We start from the raw sequence: 20666 nt of genomic DNA on the forward strand, positions 1-20666 counted from the left end.
GCATCAATTCAAGTATTAAGTCGATTAGTCGAAACATTATACATTGAATTATGTGTAATCAATATGGTGATTAAATAATAAGTGTTACATTTATATTCAAAAGTATTGAGACCATATTGGATTCGATTATTCTTGTGTTTCACTTCGCACGTTTTACTTCCCGAATAATAATATTATTCAAACATCCACAATCAATCATACTTTGGGAGTAAGTAATGAAGCAAGACTGTCATGAATCCGACTGTAGATTGTCTAAGTGCTTAGACATGGCACAAGTTTGCTGCAGTGTTCATGAGTACTCCTGAAATAGGAATTTGAGTATTGGATTAAACCCATGCTCATTTGATTCACTTCATGGATTTTATCACAAGTGATTATGAGACGATAATATCTTATATTCTTGAAACAGAGACATATGAGTTGTAGTTTGCAATTCGGTTGCACATTGATGATACGTAAACACACCAACTACTTGATCTTATAAAACGTATTTTTGTGTTTGATTTGATGAGTAAATTAAGTAAGCATATGAGTAGAATTTTATCCGTTCCTTTTACCCTAAGAGGTATAAAAGCGATATCAGTGGGGCCTTCGATGATTTAGTGATGACACGCTAAGCGCTTGGCCAAGCCTGGACTGATTTGATTTGTTCAATTAGTCAGCCATCATAAATCGAAAATCGGAAAACATCACATGGACAGAGAGAATAATTATCATCCATGTCTCAGTCCATATGATATCTTGTATAATGCAGAAATATTTGATCCCTTATCTAAAGGACGCGGTTCAGATATGATCAGAGTTCGAAGCGACTTTTAAGAGAGACGACTGTTTTGAATTTACATTGGCAGTTATAGGTATTAGACTTATCCAAGTCGGAGACTGCTGGATTAGGTGTCTAAGCCCATAACTATAATTGGTATGTACTTGACCCGATAGTAGCATGATCCTTTTGGGTTGCCTTCACCGGTGCAATTTAATAGGATGGATATTTGAGAAAGAGGTTATTTGTGATTTATTAATATATTATAAGTATAATTTATTAATTGAGAAATCATATTATTAGTACTGATCAGGAATTAATTTGAAATTAATTTAGTGATCAAAAGAGACTAATTAATTAACATGGACAGATTAGGTAAATCAGTAATATATATTGTTTGGGCTAATGATCCATGTTGATTAGGATGGACTAAATCTATGTGAGAGTCCATGAAGAATTAGTCCAAAGGGCTTATCACATGGATCAATGGATTAAAGGCCCAAGGAAGTGAATTAGGGTTTATAAGTTGAAACCCTACGAATTCCACACTATAAATGCAACACCTAGCACCACCAAAATCGCCCCTAAGAGTTGCAAGAAGAACCATAGCCGATTTTGTGTACTCCTAGCCTCTCTCTCATTATCATCCATTTGTTCGTGGTGTTTGTGACACATTAGAGGCATCACATTTGAGGTGCTAAGCTCTTAAAAGGCCAAGTTCTACAAGATACAACAAGAGGTAATTATCTAACTTGTTTTTATGGTTCAAGTATCAAAGTTGTATGCTAGTTAGGCTTCATGCTTTGGAAAACTGAAAATTGCATGTATAACTAGAAAAAACTTAGATCCAAAGCATTAGGGTTGTATATGCACCATAGGAGTGTTATAGTACATAAAACTCAACATCCTATGCGTCCAGTAGTACGTGCCCAATACTACCTTCCACATTTATCCATACTTTCCACAAAGGTCACCTTAAGTCCTCCAAGTTACTTCCCTATCAATCCAAACGACCTCTCACAAAGCAAATCTCACTGCACCGAAAAAGTTCCTAGGTTCTCCTGGGACTATCATCACACCACTCTCCACTATCAGCTGCAGAAGGATATCCCTCTAATACAATCTAACTAGCTCACGAACACAATTACATATCACCGACACCACATAATTTTTTGACCGAGAGGTCTCACACTACAATGGTTAGACTTAAACAAGAGTTGCACAATAGGGTTAAACCTAACCTTCTAAAATTACCTAATATCAGTAATATGTAACTTAACACATTTGCTTACCAGTTGGTTGATAATAATGAGAAATCATAAAGCATAAAGCAAGCAAAATTTAAGCATTGAGTAATCTAAATCAAAGCATAACCTAAACATGTCATATTATCAAATAATTTATCCAATACTAGATTGCAAGTCTACAAGCTCATACAGTACGCATATAAAGGTATCTCTCCTGGCATTGTATTATACAATCCTAAGCAGATCCTTAGCCCTAATCTAGCATGCGATTCACAAATTCTCAATTCAAAGAATATCACATAGGACATGTATGTGTATATTGGAAGAACTTACTTGAGCTCGGTCGATTTCATGCATCACACTCATTTCTTTTATTATAAAATCCTTTAATAAAAAGTTTCTACTTATTAAAAAATCTACTAATCCCTCAGTTTGAGTTTAGACACACCAGAGAGTATGCCCAAATCCATCAAACCAAGGCTCTGAAACCAACTTGTAACGTCCCAAAGTTTGTAAAAAAAAATTAATTTTTGTATTAATAAAGCGTCAACCAAATTTTTTTGTAAAAATCATAAAGGAAATCAGAGTATGTCAAAAATCAACCAAAAATACATCATGGTCAAATAAGGCGGAAGATCATGGTGTGCGCGATGCGATCATCATGTGCTCTTCCCCTTCGAATAGGAAGTGCCTGAAACATTAACTAAAATCGAAAGCACAAAGCTTAGTGAGTTCCCCAAAATACCGTATACCATATATATACATCAGATCAAGGTTGTGTTGGAATAGTGTCTAAGCCCGTAACCATATTTGGTATGTACTTGATCTGGTTGTGCATGGTCCTTTTGGGTTGCCTTCACCAAAGCAACTTGACAAGGTAATTTAAGGAGAAAGAGAGAGTATTATGATTTATTAATATATTATAAGAATAATATATTAAAGGAGAAATCATATTTATTTAACTAGTATTAGTCATAAATTAATTAGGAATTAATTTGGTGGCCAAAAGAGATTAATTAAATAAAGGGGTATAAACTGTCAAATGTATGATAGTTAGGTTTTTGGGCTAAGGAAGCCTTACAGATTAAAGGGGGAATGAACTTATAATGGGGATCCATCATATTTTCATCCAAGGCTTCATTCCAGAAGGCTCCATGGGCTGCTTGGCGGTTAAGCTGTCCATTAGGGTTTAGACTGAAACCCTAGTAGCCTGTAAGTATAAATAAGACCCCTAGACTGTAGGAATCGGCTACACATGCTTATAAGAGAACCCTAGGGCCGATTTCCAGCAACTCTCAACATCTCTCATATTGCCTTCTTGCTTTTGGGGTTTGTGAACAACTAGAGGAGTTACAATTGTGACTCTAAGCTCAAGATCAAGAAGATTACAAGGATTTCAAGCTACTTGGAAGAGGTAAACACTTAGATCTGTTTTCATCATGATAATTTTGAATTATATATGTTAGATCTAGGTTTGCATGTCTTGGAATCAAAGCATGTACAATAGAGAAACCTAGATCCAAGCTTTAGGGTTTGTATGAGCACATAGGATTGTTTCTTATACCTAAAACCCATCAGTGGTATCAGAGCCATGATTGGTTTCAATTGTATGTGATGCTTAACTGTTTTGCTTGCTGAAAAACGATTTTTTTGGCCCCTGCCCGACCCAACTCAGTGAGTCAGTATCTGGACTCGACGAGTTGGCGCTACTCGCCGAGATCAGAGCTGACTCAGCGAGTCCGAGCGTCAGGAAGAAGATATTTTCGGAATTTAGTTGTTGTTTTGTCTTGGATTTGATACATAAATTGTTTTGTAATGTTAAAATCCGAATTTTGACTTAATTAAATGATTATCCTTGACATAACAATATATAATTTCAAATCTTTTGAATATTGGTTATTTATATGATAAATATGGACTATTTAAAATTATTTGGTAATTATCTAATGACTAAAATTGGATTATATCAAATATAGATAATGATGAAATTAATTATATAATTTAAATTATTTGTTATTTGATCCCTCTAGTTTTGAAAAGTTCAAAATTTGTCCTCAAGTTTTGAAATTTGAATTTTGTTATTAAAAGTTTAATTTTGAAGAATTTAAATTAAAAACCCGTAGAATTTTACAAGTTTAAAATTCAACCCAATACTATTATATTATTACAAGCTTAATGAATATATATATATATATATATATATATATATATATATATATATATATATATATATATATATGTGTATAATTAAAATGCTAGTCTTACTGTTAGTAGGCCTCATTCACGAAGCCGGTCTATAAGGTGGGTATAAGGTTGCTGCCTATAAAATGGCACTTAATGGGTGTACACTCACACCCACTGCTTGCTTGACTAGTGGATGGTCGTTAGTCGAACGGTTAGGATTGGGCAATTCTCTCCTCATTAAAAGTATAATGTAAAATACAAAGTAACTACATGTTTTTCAAATTCTCAATCCTAGTTACTTTAGGCAAAAGTGAATTGATGTAATCCCATGAAATTACACTTTGCACCCTTGCTAAGAAGTTAGTAGAGTGTGTGTGGTTAACCGGCACACTAATTGGTTCTAAGCAAAGGTGGAAAAGGGTGTTTCATTGTTTGTCATAGTTCGATGGAGCATGTGTGGTTTACCGGCATATCGAATAGGTGACTGTAACAATGAAGGCACAATGTAGATTTGCATGGTTATTCACACCCACTTTGTGATCATCGGCATCCCAGTCACAAACGAGAGGGGCATATCGAGATTTAAACATGCCATTGAAAAAGTTCAATGAATCTCTAAGGAAATATAGGAATTCTCAATACATTTACAACTTAAGCTTATGTTTTTCATGGTGAAGAATTAGTGAATCGTCATTCACTTACCTCCAAATTATTTGCATGTTGGATTACGGCATCCCTTTTCTATTGTGTGCATAATGTTGTTGGATCCTAGCCCTAATTTTTCATTTTGGGTGTTTAATTAGGGATTTAATTCTAATCAAACTTTGTTCCTTTATATTTGTAGATGTCTAACACGAACAACGCTGTTGCTAGCTCATTCACGCTAATAAGCCTTTGTCAAAAAGTGACTTTTGACGGATCGAACTTTAGCGAATGGATAAGATACATTCGCTCAATTGCGCGCTACGAGGACAAAGAGTATGTCCTCGACGAGAAGCTCGAAAATTTCAATCCAGAAATTGCTACTCCTGAAGAAATGGCTGTCTTTGAGACCCATGAGCGTGATGCAATGAAAGTCCATTGCATCATGCTAGCCACAATGAACCCCGAATTCCAAAAGTCTTATGAGGACATGTATCCATACGAAATGCATCAAGACTTAATGGAGAGATACCACCAAAGCGTGAGGCAAGAGCGCTATGAGATCATCACCAACATGATCACCGCTAAGATGGGAATTGGAGAGTCTCTAACCGTGCACTTGCAAAAGATGCAAAGATATGTTGATCATCTTCGCAAGTTGAATGTTAACTTTGGGGAAGATTTGGCTATCGACATCGTTCTTCACTCCTTGCCCTCGTGCTACAACCAATTTAGGATGACCTACCACATGAACAAGGAAGAGGTCACCCTAAGAAAACTCCAAGGGCTCCTAAGGACTGGTGAGAGCAACCTTAAGGACAAGTATGTTGCTTTAACTCACAATCCACCCACTGCTCCTGTTATGGCTATTGGGCAAGGAAGGGGCAAGAAGAGGAAGGCTCCTTCAAAGAGCCACCACAAGGGAAAGTCCCAAGATGGTTCCTCTTCTAGTGGGACCAAGGTTGGCCCAGCTAAGCCCAACTCAAACCCAAAGGAGGCAGAGTGCCACCATTGCCACAAAATAGGGCATTGGAAGAGAAGTTGCCTGGAATATCTGCAAGCCATCAAGGATAGGAAGATCAAGTCGTCTTTCGCAGGTATTTACACAATTAAATCTAATTATTCATCTCATGCTATTTCTTGGGTTCTTGATACACGATGTGGTTATCACATTTGTTCTGATTTGCAGGGACTAAGAAGAAATAGGGATGTGGAGCGTGGAAGAATAAATCTAATCATGGGGAACAGAAGATCGTCGCATGTCACCAAGATTGGAGTGTATTCTCTGGTGCTTAGTAATGGATTAGGTTTAGATTTAAATAATTGTTGCTACTCGCTAGATATGGCAAGAAACATCATTTCATTTCATGGTTTATTTAGACAAGGATTTAGATATTCGTTTAATAATGAGAATGGTTCGATTTATGCTTATCTAAATAGTGTTTTATATTTTGAAGCAATGTCTTGTAATGGAGTTTATGAAACTGTTATGGTTGTAGATAACCTAGGAAATGATGCGTTGTGTATAGATTCTTCCAATAGTATGGATAAAGAATGCTTGTGGCATTGTCATCTTGGACATGTCAACAAGAAGCGCATAGCCCAACTCCAAAAGGATGGAGTGTTGGAGTCATTCGACCTTAGGAAAGATGACACATGCGAATCTTGTTTACTTGGAAAGATGACCAAATCACCCTTCACTGAAACTTGTGAGAGGGGTGAGGGTTTATTGGATCTCATACACACCGATGTGTGTGGGACCTTTAGATCCACCATAAAGGATGCAAACCGCTTCTACGTGACTTTCACCGATGATTATGGTAGATATGGGTATATTTACTTAATCAAGCACAAGTCAGAAATGTTTGAAAAGTTCAAAGAGTTCAAACATGAAGTGGAGAATCAATTGGTCAGGAAAATCAAGATGCTTCGATCTGATCGAGGAGGAGAGTACCTAAGTCTTGAATTCCACGACTATCTCAAGGAATGCGGAATAGTTTCGCAATTGACGCCACCTAGGACACCGCAGTTGAATGGTGTGGCAGAAAGGCGTAATCGAACCCTGTTAGACATGGTTCGTTCTATGATGAGTCGTGCTTCACTACCTATCTCATTCTGAGGGTATGCCTTAGAGACTGTCGTCCATATCCTTAACCGAGTCCCTACAAAGAAGGTTGCCAAAACACCTCACGAGATGTGGACAGGGAAAGCTCCCTCGTTGGAACATATCAAGGTTTGGGGCTGTGAGGTTTTCGTAAGACGAGAAACTCACTACAAGCTCGAACCTCGTAGTGAGTGATGGATTTTCATCAACTACCCGCAGAAATCCTTTGGATATCTCTTCTATAGACCGAGTGACAATGTTGTCTTGTTGCAAGGAGAGGGGTTTTCCAAGAGCGAGAACTCATAAACCAAGGAGACAGTGGGAGGCAAATCAATCTTGAAGAGATTCAAGAGTCGATCGATGAAGGAACCTTTATCGCTGGCGCTCAACCCGAGGAGGAAACTCCGGTTGAACCAATTGACGAGTCCTTACCTCTTAGACGTTCCGAAAGAGTTAGAGTTCAACCCCAGTTGTATGGTTTTCATATTACTACTGAAGGGGACACATATATTAGTGATGATACACTAATAAATCTAGATGAAGCTAATAGCTATAAGGAAGCCATGGCAGGCCCAGAGTCTGCAAAATGGAAAGAGGCGATGGACAACAAGATTCATTCCATGTATGAAAACCAAGTTTGGAATTTGGTTGACAATGTGCCCGGACATAAGACAGTTGGGTGCAAATGGATCTTCAAGAAGAAGACCGACGTGGATGGGAATGTGCACATGTATAAGGCGCGATTGGTTGCGAAGGGTTTTACTCAAACTCCCGTAGTTGACTATGATGAGACCTTCTCGCCAGTTGCTAAAAAAAAGTCTATTAGGGTGATGCTAGCCATTGCTGCATTTCATGATTATGAGATATGGCAGATGGATGTCAAGACCGCTTTCCTTAATGGGAAGTTGGCTGAGAATGTTTACATGGCTCAGCTAGAGGGTTTTGTCGATGTGAAGCATCCCAATAGAGTGTGCAAGCTTGAGAAGTCAATATATGGACTTAAGCAAGCATTTCGCAGATGGAATCTTTGCTTTGATGAGAAAGTCAAAGAGTTTGGATTTGTACGAAGTGAAGATGAATCATGTGTATATGTCAAAGCCAGTGGGAGTATAGTTAGCTTCCTCATTTTGTATGTCGATGACATACTACTCATAGGAAACGACATCCCGACTCTGCAGGAGGTTAAGTCCTGGCTCGGGAAGTGCTTCGCTATGAAGGACCTCAGAAAGGCTTCCTATATTTTGGGAATAAGGATAGTGAGAGAACAAAGTAAGAGACTAATAGGACTTAGTCAGAATACTTACTTGGATAAGGTACTAAAATGTTTTAGTATGGAAAACTCGAAGAAGGGAGAACTACCGATACAAAGTAATGCCAAATTGAGTAAGACTCAAAGTCCGAGTACAGAATCTGAGATAGCTGAGCTGAGCCGGGTACCTTATGCTTCCGTAGTTGGCTCAATCATGTATGCTATGAATTGTACTCGCCCTGATGTGGCCTTTGCTTTGAGCATGGTCAGTAGATATCAAGGGAACCCTGGCAGAGCTCATTGGATCGCAGTCAAGAATATCCTTAAGTACCTTCGGAGGACCAAGGAATGGTTTTTGGTCCTCGGAGGGAGTGATGACTTAAAGGTGCGAGGGTATAGTGACGCCAGCTTCCAGACCGACAGGGACAACTACCGTTCACATTCGGGATGGGTCTTTACCCTTAATGGAGGAGCAATAACATGGAAAAGTTCCAAGCAGGAAACTGTAGCTGATTCAACGTGCGAATCAGAGTACATTGCAGCGAGCGAAGCATCAAAGGAGGCGATATGGTTGAAGAACTTCATTGGTGACCTTGGAGTTGTGCCTGCCATAAAGGAGCCTATGGAAATTTTTTGTGATAATGAAGGAGCGGTTGCCTTGACCAAGGAACCGAGGGAGCATGGTAGATCTCGGCATATCGACAGAAAATATCACTTTATTAGACATCGAGTAGAAGAAGGACACCTCGAAGTTAAGAGGATATCGTCAGAGGATAACCCAGCAGATCTGCTTATGAAGGGACTGAGTAGGGTTAAGCACTTGCAGCACGCTAGGAGCATTGGGCTGAAGGATGATATTAGTTTGGATTAGATAGTTTGGAAACTTGTAATAGATAAATGTAATTAACATTTGATGATTAAATAAAGGAGTATTATTTAAAGGTTTTGTCTTATGTTAATTCTTTAACTATCGTTTCACTTTGCATGTTTTGACTTCCAGAATAATTGAGTTTATTAAGAATAATCAAATTATTCAAACGGTCCATAGTCGTTCATATGTTGGAAGTAGGTATGACTGAAGACTGTCATGAATTGGTGTGTAGATTGTCTGAAAAGTATTAGACATAACAAAAGTTTGTTACAACATTCATGAGTGCTTATGAAAGAGTTTTGAGCATTGGAATAAACCCTCGCTCGCTGGAATCACTTTATGGAATGTACCGCAAGTGATCGCAAGACGATAATATCATATGGTCTTAAAACCAAGATATATGGTTTATTGTTTACTAATTGGTTGTGCCTTGATAATGCGAAACCGCATCAGTAAATTGATGTCATAAAACGCATTGTTGTGTATAGTTGATTAGTGAATAGTAAATGCATATAAGTCGAAGTTTATCTGTTACTTTTATCCTAAGAGGGTAAAAGCGATATCATGGCCCCTCGATGATTTGATTTGACTTATGTGTCGGGCCCGGTCAGGACTGAATTGATGTGTTCAATTAAGTTCTATGTCAAATGAATCTGAGATCAAGAAACTAATTGCTAGACAATGAGTATGACAATGTTTCATGAGATTGTCTGCGTGATATCAAAACAGAGGACTGTACGATCCCTTATCTGAAGGACAAGCTAATCAGAGTTGGCAGTAAATTATTAGAGCTACGATTGCTAATCGGATTCTAAAGTCATATATGAGATATAGTTACTAGACTTATCCAAGTGGGAGACTGTTGGAATAGTGTCTAAGCCCGTAACTGTATTTGGTATGTACTTGACCCGGTTGTGCATGGTCCTTTTGGGTTGCCTTCACCAAAGCAACTTGACAAGGTTATTTAAGGAGAAAGAGAGAGTATTATGATTAATTAATATATTATAAGAATAATATATTAAAGGAGAAATCATATTTATTTAATTAGTATTAGTCATAAATTAATTAGGAATTAATTTGGTGGCTAAAAGAGATTAATTAAATAAAGGGGTATAAACTGTCAAATGTATGATAGTTGGGTTTTTGGGCTAAGGATGCCTTATGGATTAAAGGGGGAATGAAATTATTATGCGGATCCATCATATTTTCGTCCAAGGCCTTATTCCAGAAGGCTCCTTGGGTTGCTTGGCGGTTAAGCTGTCCATTATGGTTTAGACTGAAACCCTAGTAGCCTGTAAGTATAAATAAGACCCCTAGGCTGTAGGAATCGGCTACACATGCTTCTAAGAGAACCCTAGGGCCGATTTCTAGCAACTCTCAACATCTCTCATATTGTCTTCTTGCTTGTGGGGTTTGTGAACCATTAGAGGAGTTACAATTGTGACTCTAAGCTCAAGATCAAGAAGATTACAAGGATTTCAAGCTACTTGGAAGAGGTAAACACTTAGATCTGTTTTCATCATGATAATTTCGAATTATATATGTTAGATCTAGGTTTGCAAGTCTTGGAATCAAAGCATGTACAATAGAGAAACCTAGATCCAAGCTTTAGGGTTTGTATGAGCACATAGGATTGTTTCTTATACCTAAAACCCATCAGGTTGTGCCAGGTCTCTTTCACCCCCAAGTTGATTTGAACTCAAATGTAAGCTTAAGACTGTACCATATCAATTTCATCCCTGGGTCTATTTCACACCCCCCCCCCCCCCGAGTCAATTTCATTCAATCGGTATTTTTCAATTGTACGGGTCTATTTCACCACCCACCCCCCCCCCCCCACACACACACACACATATATATATATATATATATATATATATATATATATATATATATATATATATATATATATAACAATCAGGCATGCGTGCATACATACAAGAATAAAAAAGACAACAAGCACATAAAACCCTAGTGTCCTACAATATAGTGATCAAACTCACCTCGATCCGCTTATAAACAAATAGATGCTCGGGCTACTAAACCGGAGAATCCCTGCACTAACCAATCAAATAAAACCGTAATTAATAATTAGGTCATAAACCATAATAAAGAATCTGATTCATTAAACTCAACTCCTAAGGTAAAGTCTATTTTACCCTTTCCCTTATTTGGGCCAAATAACCGTGGCCCAAACCCAAAAGCACCCAAATCCCAAAATGGCCCAATACCTTCTAAATCCATTAATGGGAGTACGCTAAGCATACCTGAATCGTATGCCATTCGTACTAACACCGACAAGTATATGTGGTTTGAACCCAGTACATGTGGTGTACTCAGAAGTACGCCCAACGTACTGGTCTGTGAACAATTATAGATAGCTTAATACCTTAAGACCCTAACCTACAAACTTTAGATATACTCCAAAACAAGGTCTTAATCAATAAAGTCAGAAGCTTGAAGCTTTTGCATGGCATAATAAGTCCCAATACCCAATCTTAACATTCTAACCCCATGAAATGAACATTAACCCTTGCATGGTTGAGTTAAATCCATGAACATACCAACTTTATGCATAAGGGAACTCAGAAACATTAATAACTGCCATCCTAAGCTTCTAGAGTAGCTTATACTCACATGAAACAACTCAAAGGACCAAAACATGCCAAGAACCCTAAGCTAACTAGATCTAAGAGATGAATCAACTAGGTTGAAACTTTACACCTTCTGAGACTTGCCAAGATGATGAAGATTTTGGATCTTCAAGATGCACAAAACACCAAGAGTTTACCACCAAATCTGAAGAACACATAAGGAAACACTAGGGTTTCATGAGGAGTCTTTATAGGAAAGGAGGCTGATGAGGGGGTGGCCTCAAGGTCCATAATGTCAATTAAATATGGGCCAAAGCCTAAAAATTATGGGTTGTGTTATGCTCATGTATGCCTGACGTATGTATGGATACGCCCATCGTATGCTGACAACCATGCACCCAACTTTAGGGAGTACGCCCAACGTACTCCAAGTTATGCCGAACGTAACAAGGACCAAAATTCAAACTTTAAAGACTTAATCAAGATATTGAAGAGTACCTGAAATTCAAGCGTTACAACCTAATCCTCTCTAATAAATGGAAGTTTTTTTTTGCCACTTGTCACACTTTCATTTAATTTGCCAAATGTCATTTTGTGGTTATTTTGAATTAATTTTTTTTTCCACATGTCATTTTATGAGTTTTTCTATTTTATTAAAGTTCACATAATATTTTAATATAATAATATCAATAAATGTAGTAATAAATAAATATAAATTTCATTAATGAACTTACCTTTTAATTTTAAAAATCTCAAAATTAAAGTTTATTTGTTTTTTTATTTAGTTAAATTATTTGCTTAAATATAAAAGATAAAAAAAAATCTATTATAATAATTCTTTATTTTTCTTATTTTCTTAGAAATTCAAAGTTATCAAATAATTTGTCATTTATATTTAATTTGTTTTTTTTAAATTAACCCATGTAATACATGGGTCTCACAACTAGTTTTCTAATATCAATGAAAAATATTTCTTCAAAATACTTTTGCGAGATAAATTCCAATATAAAGAATACTTTGTTTTAAAATAAGTATAAAGAAAAGGTCTTTTCGGGCCATGAAATTTGGGATGTCACAGCAGGTGACTCGTTAAAAGGGTAAAAAATGACTAAAGTGCAAGAATTAACCGGTTTCTTAGGTTTTTCTATTAAAAAAATGGGACTTTCGTAACTTTTTCCAAAATAATGAGAATGTAGTTGAGATTCCGCTAAAATGTATGTCCAGAATCACAAAATTTTTACAAATTACAACATACAAAGTCAATCATAAATGCATGTTATGTATGTATGTCTTAACTATAGGTCATAAATGTATATCGTTAGCTTATAACATACCAAATGTTTGTCATCTTCATTTAAAACAGGCTTTCAATGACATACATATGTTTAGCACCTATGGTTATTTACGATAAGCATCGTCTCTCTTGAAAAGCCTTTTTCTAGTAGTGATTCCATATACACGTAAACATTTATGCCATATGACCTACTAAACATTACCAAATGTTAGACAAACGACCCACAATCAGAAAATAATAGATTATTTATATCTATCTATCAATTTATATCTGTATATACTTATAAAATAGACATTTTTGCTTACACTTCATGCATTTGAAATCTCCGTGACTTTTCAATTTCTTTCTAATAATTATTATAAATTGGTTAGTAATGTTAAATTAATGCAAAAACTAAATTATAATCACAAATTAACTAAACCACAATATTAAAATATCACATTTACTTTTATTTATAAAATTATGACTTTGACTTTTTAACATATTATAGCTAACTTATTAGTTTAGATATGTTATTGTATGTAAGATGTTGTTATTTTAAAGTCACAACTTTCGTATATTTTATTATTTTATGCATAATAATTAAATTATTAATTTCAATCTAATGTTAAATAGTTAACTTAAATAAAAATTTCAGTTAAACTTGAAAAAAAAACTAAGAGACTTTTTTATAAATAGTTAAAAGTTATAAATTATAGTATTAAACCTAAATTGTAATCCTAAATTAACAACAAAAAAACTATGAAACTATTTTTTATAGTCATTAAGAATTTTCAAATAAATAACTTATAATAAGAATAGTTAAATCTAGTATTATATAAAAAATTAGAATGTTATATTTAAAAACGAAAACAATGTTTGTTATTTTAAATTGTTACAATCAAAGAAACTAACAATATTCATCAAATAAATTTTAAAAAAGTTAAATTTCTGAAACTAAGTTAAAATAATTAAGAGTTTCAAATAGGTTATTTTAAATAACTTACAACAAAAATAATTAAAAGTAACATTATATACAAAAGTAATATTATTACATTTAAAACAAAAACAATGTTTGATGTTTTAAATAATTACAATGATATAAATTGAAATTTTAAGCAAATAACCTTTTTAAAACTAATTAATCATAATAGGTATTATAAATATCATTAAACCATATATTATATTTAATTTTATTCATAAGTAACCCATAGGTAGAGGCCATTAAAACAATTGAGATTATAGAATTTTAAAGATGTCTACATTATCATATAAATCAAAACATAAAATGTTTGTACCAACTTATTACAAGATTTCTTATATAAGGGCTAAGAACTACATCATTGATATATTTAAAAAACATATATTTGTAAAGATTTTAAATACATTGTTGTATTCTACGCAACGCGTACATATTCACTTACTTTTATTAATATAAAGAAACAAATTAATGAAATTTTAAAAAACAAAGAACTTAGCACGTATAGAAGAAACACCATAAATAAAGTGTACGCAAATGATATAAATTAGGTGTTTTTATATGTAACATTTCTCACTTTTAGGTGTTTTGTAAAGAAATAAACCCATTTTTTTTGGATTTTTTATTGTATTATTGTTTTCTAATTTTTGTGTTTTATATATATATATATATATATATATATATATATATATATATATATATATATATATATATATATATATATATATATATATATATATATTTATCATTGTTTTTTCTTATTTAATGTGTTTATTGTTATTAGATAAGAAGGGTGTTTGGCTTATATTTTGAGAGGCCAAAAGTTCTTTTAGAAAAAGATAAAAGATAAAATATGTTTGGTAAAAACACTTTTAAAAGCTATTTTTGGATTTTGGCTATAAGGAAAATCAACTTTTTGGAAAAGTCATGAAAACCTGATTTTTTGTAACTTTTCCTAAAAGTACTTTTGATCTCTCATAAAATAATTTTAAGAAAATAATATAAATAATTATGAGAAAAATAAATAAACGAAATTGACAAAAAAATAACACAGAGATATTTCGAATATAAATACAAAATACAAATAGTTTATATATATATATATATATATATATATATATATATATATATATATATATATATATATATATATATATATATATATATATATATATATATATATATATATATATATAGGGCTAGGTTATAATGTGAATGAACAATTATTGTATAGACGTGTAAACAATGTTGGTCTATAAGAATTACTAAAAAAATAAGTTGTTTAGCAATGTGAATACGTTCGTGTTGGGTTTATTTAACATTCAAGACTATAAAACAAAAAAGTATTATAAATTGAAAATAAGTTATAACTAGAAGGGATAATGATGTAAAAGTTATTTAATAAGGAGTATTTGATAAAATGATTGTTTCCGTTAAATACCATTCCTAAATAAAAAAATATATATAAGAATTACGTTAATACGGAATCTTTACCTCTTGAGTTCTATGGAAAACAAATAACTAGGACAACATCTACCGGAAGCAATAATCAAATGACACGTGTCCATTTCTTTCTTCACAAGTAATGTATTGTGGAAGTTATTGTGGAAGTGATGTGTTGTCATGTTTTCATTGGTTCAAATATGTGTTGCCCTAATCATTCATTTTCCATATAACTCTTCCCTATATATATATATATATATATATATATATATATATATATATATATATATATATATATATATATATATATATATATATATATATATATATATATATATATATATATATATATATATATATATATATATAGACAAAACTGCAAAAATGGTCCATCTGGTTTCTTATTTTATGTGGTTACGGCCCAAAAGTTTGAAAAGTTGCAGATATAGTCATTTTCAACAAATTTTGTTGTGGTTTTGGTCTCTCGTCCGTTAGTTGGTTGTTAACTTCCTTAAAATGACAATTTTACCCCCAGGGACCATTTTCGCAATTTTGTCTTTTACCATACTATAAGGACCATTTTTGCATACATTCTTTTTTATTTTATTGAAGTATTATATATTAATAGATATTATTTTTAATATATAATATTATATATTAATAAATATTCTTTTAGTGGATTATTAATTTGTTTAGTTGATTTCGTTTATTTTTTTTTTGTTGGAATAATTATTTTTTATTGAATTATTATATATCACTACATATAGTTTTTAATAAATAATATTTATATCATAATAAATATTATATTATTGAATTATTAATTTTTTTAGTTAATTTTTGTAATTCATTTTTTAATTATTTTTATTGGATTATTACTTTTAATTTATTATTTTATTCATATACTAAATATTGTTTTATTTGGATTATTAATTTATTTTAGTTAATTCTATTTTTAATTTTTTTTTTGTCGAAATAATTCTTTTTATTGAATTGTTATAAATCACTACATATTGTTTTTTGTATATAATATTTATATCATAATAATATTAGATTATTGGATTATTATTTTCTTGCAGTTAATTTTGTAATTTCTTTTTTTAAACTATTTTTATTGGATTATTACTTTTAATTTATTATTTTCTTCATATACTAAATATTATTTTATTGGTTTATTAATTTATTTTTAATTTATAATAATACTTCTTGTTAATTTTATTGGTTCCACCACAAAATCGTGGGATATGCAAAATCGGCGTCTCTCATCATCGAAATTGTTAGGATCACTGCCAAACACCTTCATTTTATGTAGCTTATAATGAGAAATGATAAGAAAAATATCACCACCATCACTCGGTCACCACCACCACTTATAATTGTTATAGGGGTTTGTTGTGCGTTATGTGGGATATGAAGGATTCCAGTGGATTATGAAGAGGTTGTCGCAGGTGGCTACCAGCAACGCTGGGTGGAATAGGGTAGGGTATCTATTGAACCTCCGATGTAGGTGTTTGGAGGTGATCCTGTCAATTTTTTACGATGATAAGTGATACTTTTATGTATTTCGGCAACTTTGTAGTGCTAATAAAATTAAAAACAATTAATAGTATACATTAAAAATAAAATAAAAATCCAATACGATAATATTTATTATCTTAAAAAAATAATAAATTTAAAAGTATGTGGCAGACATTGAAATTCATTTACACAAGTATCATAATGCATATAAACAATTAACCAAAATTCTATCATAATGCATATAAACAATTAACCATTCTAATAGAATGTGGCAGACATTGAAATTCATTTACACAAGTATTTGAATTCCAATTGAAATTCTTACTAACAATTAACAAATTGTTTATTTTTACACCAAATAACATGACCAGAACCAGTAAAAACATACCGAAGACCAAACTTAATTCAATGTTTCATACTTTCAAACCAATTAAACATAAAACTTGTGAAATATAACTCAAATGAAGCTGAAATCCAATTAATTTCAATCAAAGACAAAAGAGAAATCAACCCAAAGGAGAATCGAACCTGATAGATTGAAGACGACTTCGACAAACGACTTGTGAGAGAATCGAACCAATTCAGGGAAGAATGTGTTGAACTCATCTTGAAATCAAAGCAATCGATCTAGTTCTTGCCTTCTTTAAAGCTGATAAATCAACTAAATTAAACTTAACAGCATACAAAAGAAATATTAACCTTGAAATTTCAGTTTTTGATAACAACTTTAGTCAAAATTACAACAATAAACACTAAATGTCTATCTAAATAAGAAAACAATTGCAGCAAAGTATAGGAAGATTACCAAAGTGAAAACTTAAAAATATACACAAATGTTAACACCAAACACGCAAGTTAAAACAGAACGATGCTTACTTAAATTGAAATTGATCGACGCTTGAGCGATTAAGCCCTACATTAATGATATAGACTTGAAATCAATGGAGGCTCGAGACCAAAATGACCTAATTTTGACAGCGGTGGTGGGGCATTTAATGATAACGGTGGAGGCCAGCAGCCTCCTGCTGCCGGGCGAAGTCAAGGGAGGTGGAGGACTTCTCAAAGAGGTATCACAATAGTAATGGAGGGTGTTGGTGGTGATTTTCCTTTGAAATAGAAGGGTGGCAGTGGAGTGCTCGGTGGTGGACGAATGCGATGTAGTGGATCTGGAGGGAGGCGACGACACGAGATGTGGTAGGGCAATGGTTGACAGAATTTCAATTAAATGATAAGGTCAAATATATTTATTTTATTTCCTTAATTGTAGGATTTAAATTAAATGATTTCCTTAATTAAAAGTACAAAAAGTCCAAAATACCCTTAAATGATTTATTTAATTATTTATTATTTCTTGAATTCTCATTGGTGCATTTAGGAACACAATAGTCGCTAAAAACATTTGAACCTAACTCTCTCTCTCTCTCTCTCTCTCTCTCTCTATATATATATATATATATATATATATATATATATATATATATATATATATATACAGAGAGAGAGAGAGGTAAAAATTCATTTGAGACGGACATAATTTTATGAGACCGTGCGACCAAAATTTTCTAATGAAATATTTTAATATTTCGTTGATCGTAAAAATATAATATGTAATATATTGTAAAATTATATACAACAATGAGCAAGACAAACACCAAATGCTAGCTTGATTTCGGCTGAGAAGTGATTTCGATTCTTCAAAACCGAAATCTCTATGTTTTTGGGTTTCAAAATCGAAACTCCAAATGCAAAGGTGTAAAATGTTTTGTTTTAGTTGTTTGAATTTTGTTGACTTAATTATTTTTGCTGACTCAAAATTTACATTTGTCACAGGAATTTATTAAGTTTTATGTTTTCCCGTAGTTTATAAATGTTTTTCAGGTTGTTCTAGTGATCAAGACAAGAGCTCGACATGAATATACACTCGTATCAATGGGTTTTGAAATATATTTAAGATTATCAGTTTAAACTTATCCTATATAAATTTTAAGATTAGCGACATATATTTTTATTTATATATTCAAATAAATAATCAAGTTGTTGGATTTAGAAATGAAAATAAAAAATAAGAGGGTGTGTTTTAAAACTTATATATAAGTTAAAGGAGTTTAAAAAAAATAAAAAAGGTGTAGGAAGTATTGAAATTGTAAGCAACGCTCTAAACCGATTGTTAGGATACCAAATCAATTTTTTAATAATTGTTTATATATGAAACAGTGATTGATTCGACGTCATAATGATTAAAAGTGGTTTTGACTTACTTAAATGGTTTTCTCTATGGTGTAGTTAAAATCCCCCTCATAAGTTCCATGTATAAATTTCATCTATTCCAAGATGAGACTTGAAATCTCAAGGTCATCTCACCACCAATTGAAATTAAAATAAATTAAACAAAAGATTTTAATTTGAGACATTGGAATAACTAACCATCATCTAGAACTTGAGAGACCGACCAAATTTCACATCGATCCCATTCACTTCCTTGACTATTAAACGATACATTTGTATTTTGTTGAATACGTAGGAGAAAATTGTGGCACATTTTACTGGTGCATGTTTATGTTAGCTTTTTTGGCTATAAATAGAAAGCCTTTCTTTGTTTTTGTTCACCAAATTGAGCATACAACTTCACATCTCATACTTATTTAGGGTTATAAAAAGAGACATACCAGGATGGGTTTCATGACAAGAGTTTTTTTCCTGATTGCCATGGTTGCATACTTGACTTCTGTTGCTCACGCCATTGCAGGCCAAGCAACTTTCTACACCCCTCCCTACGTGCGTAAGTACATATACATACATCAAAGATAAAAGTAAATTCATTTATGATCATGCATGTAGCTTATTAATGTTGTGATTTTGAATTTTGTTTTATGTAGCATCATCATGTTTTGGCTTTGAAGATCGTGGTGTTATGATTCTAGCAGCAAACAGTGGTTTGTTTGCCAACAGAGCTGCATGTGGAGATAGGTACCGTGTTACTTGCACCGGTAGAACCAATGATGGTGTTCTGAACCCATGCACAGGAAGAAGCGTTGATGTAACTGTTGTAGATCTTTGTCCCGGATGTGCAGCAAATCAAGTTGACCTTTCCCAAGAGGCGTTTGCTGTGATTGCTAATACGGATGCGGGGAGAATTAACATTGAATATAACCGGTAATTATACACTTAACCTTTTTGTCTATGTTTAAACGTGTATACTTTTTATTTGAGTTTTGACTAACTTTTTACTTAATTTCTTTGTGATTTTCAGGATCTGATTTAATAAAAATACGTATGCAATACGCCAATAATCAATTCTCTTCTGATTAGTTTGTTTTAAAATAAATGATACTCAAATGTATTTAATTAAGCATATGCCGATATGCTTGTATACGTCTCATGGCAATATATGTATGATGTATGGGCTGAATAAAATTTCTACGTTTCGTTATATAAATTTATTAATCTTTTAAGGAGTTCAAGTATCGCTTATTGATTGCATATTTTCTTCAAGAGTAAATTACACGATCCCTATCTTATATAAAAAAATTATTTTGTCATTTATTTTTTAATTTATTTAAATAAACACTCCAATCCACTTTCATCTCAGATCTTATCTATCTCACCTTATTTAAATAAATTAAAAAAATCAAATGCAAAATAGTTTTTTTTAAGTAAGACAGAAATCAAACGTGGAACAAAAACAAACAGTAAATACCTTTCGCGTTAAAAAAATAAATTAAAGACTAAACGTGGATATTAACCATAGACCATTCTTGTAATTTACTCGTTTGTTTTTAATGATATGCCCGAATGAGTGTAC

General features: G+C 32.8%; 1 protein-coding gene across 1 annotated transcript; it reads left to right on the forward strand.

Annotated features, from left to right (window-relative positions):
• Positions 1 to 19453: 19453 nt before the first annotated feature.
• Positions 19454 to 20325, forward strand: LOC111879516 (EG45-like domain containing protein). The gene is made up of 3 exons (XM_023875982.3): positions 19454 to 19643; positions 19741 to 20017; positions 20115 to 20325. The coding sequence occupies exons 1-3, from the start codon at positions 19535 to 19537 to the stop codon at positions 20119 to 20121; spliced, it is 393 nt and encodes a 130-aa protein (XP_023731750.1). The 5' UTR covers positions 19454 to 19534; the 3' UTR covers positions 20122 to 20325.
• The last annotated feature ends 341 nt before the right edge of the window (positions 20326 to 20666 follow it).

This window comes from Lactuca sativa, chromosome 7 (genome assembly GCF_002870075.4).
Source record: "Lactuca sativa cultivar Salinas chromosome 7, Lsat_Salinas_v11, whole genome shotgun sequence".
In the NCBI taxonomy this organism is placed as follows: domain Eukaryota; kingdom Viridiplantae; phylum Streptophyta; class Magnoliopsida; order Asterales; family Asteraceae; genus Lactuca; species Lactuca sativa.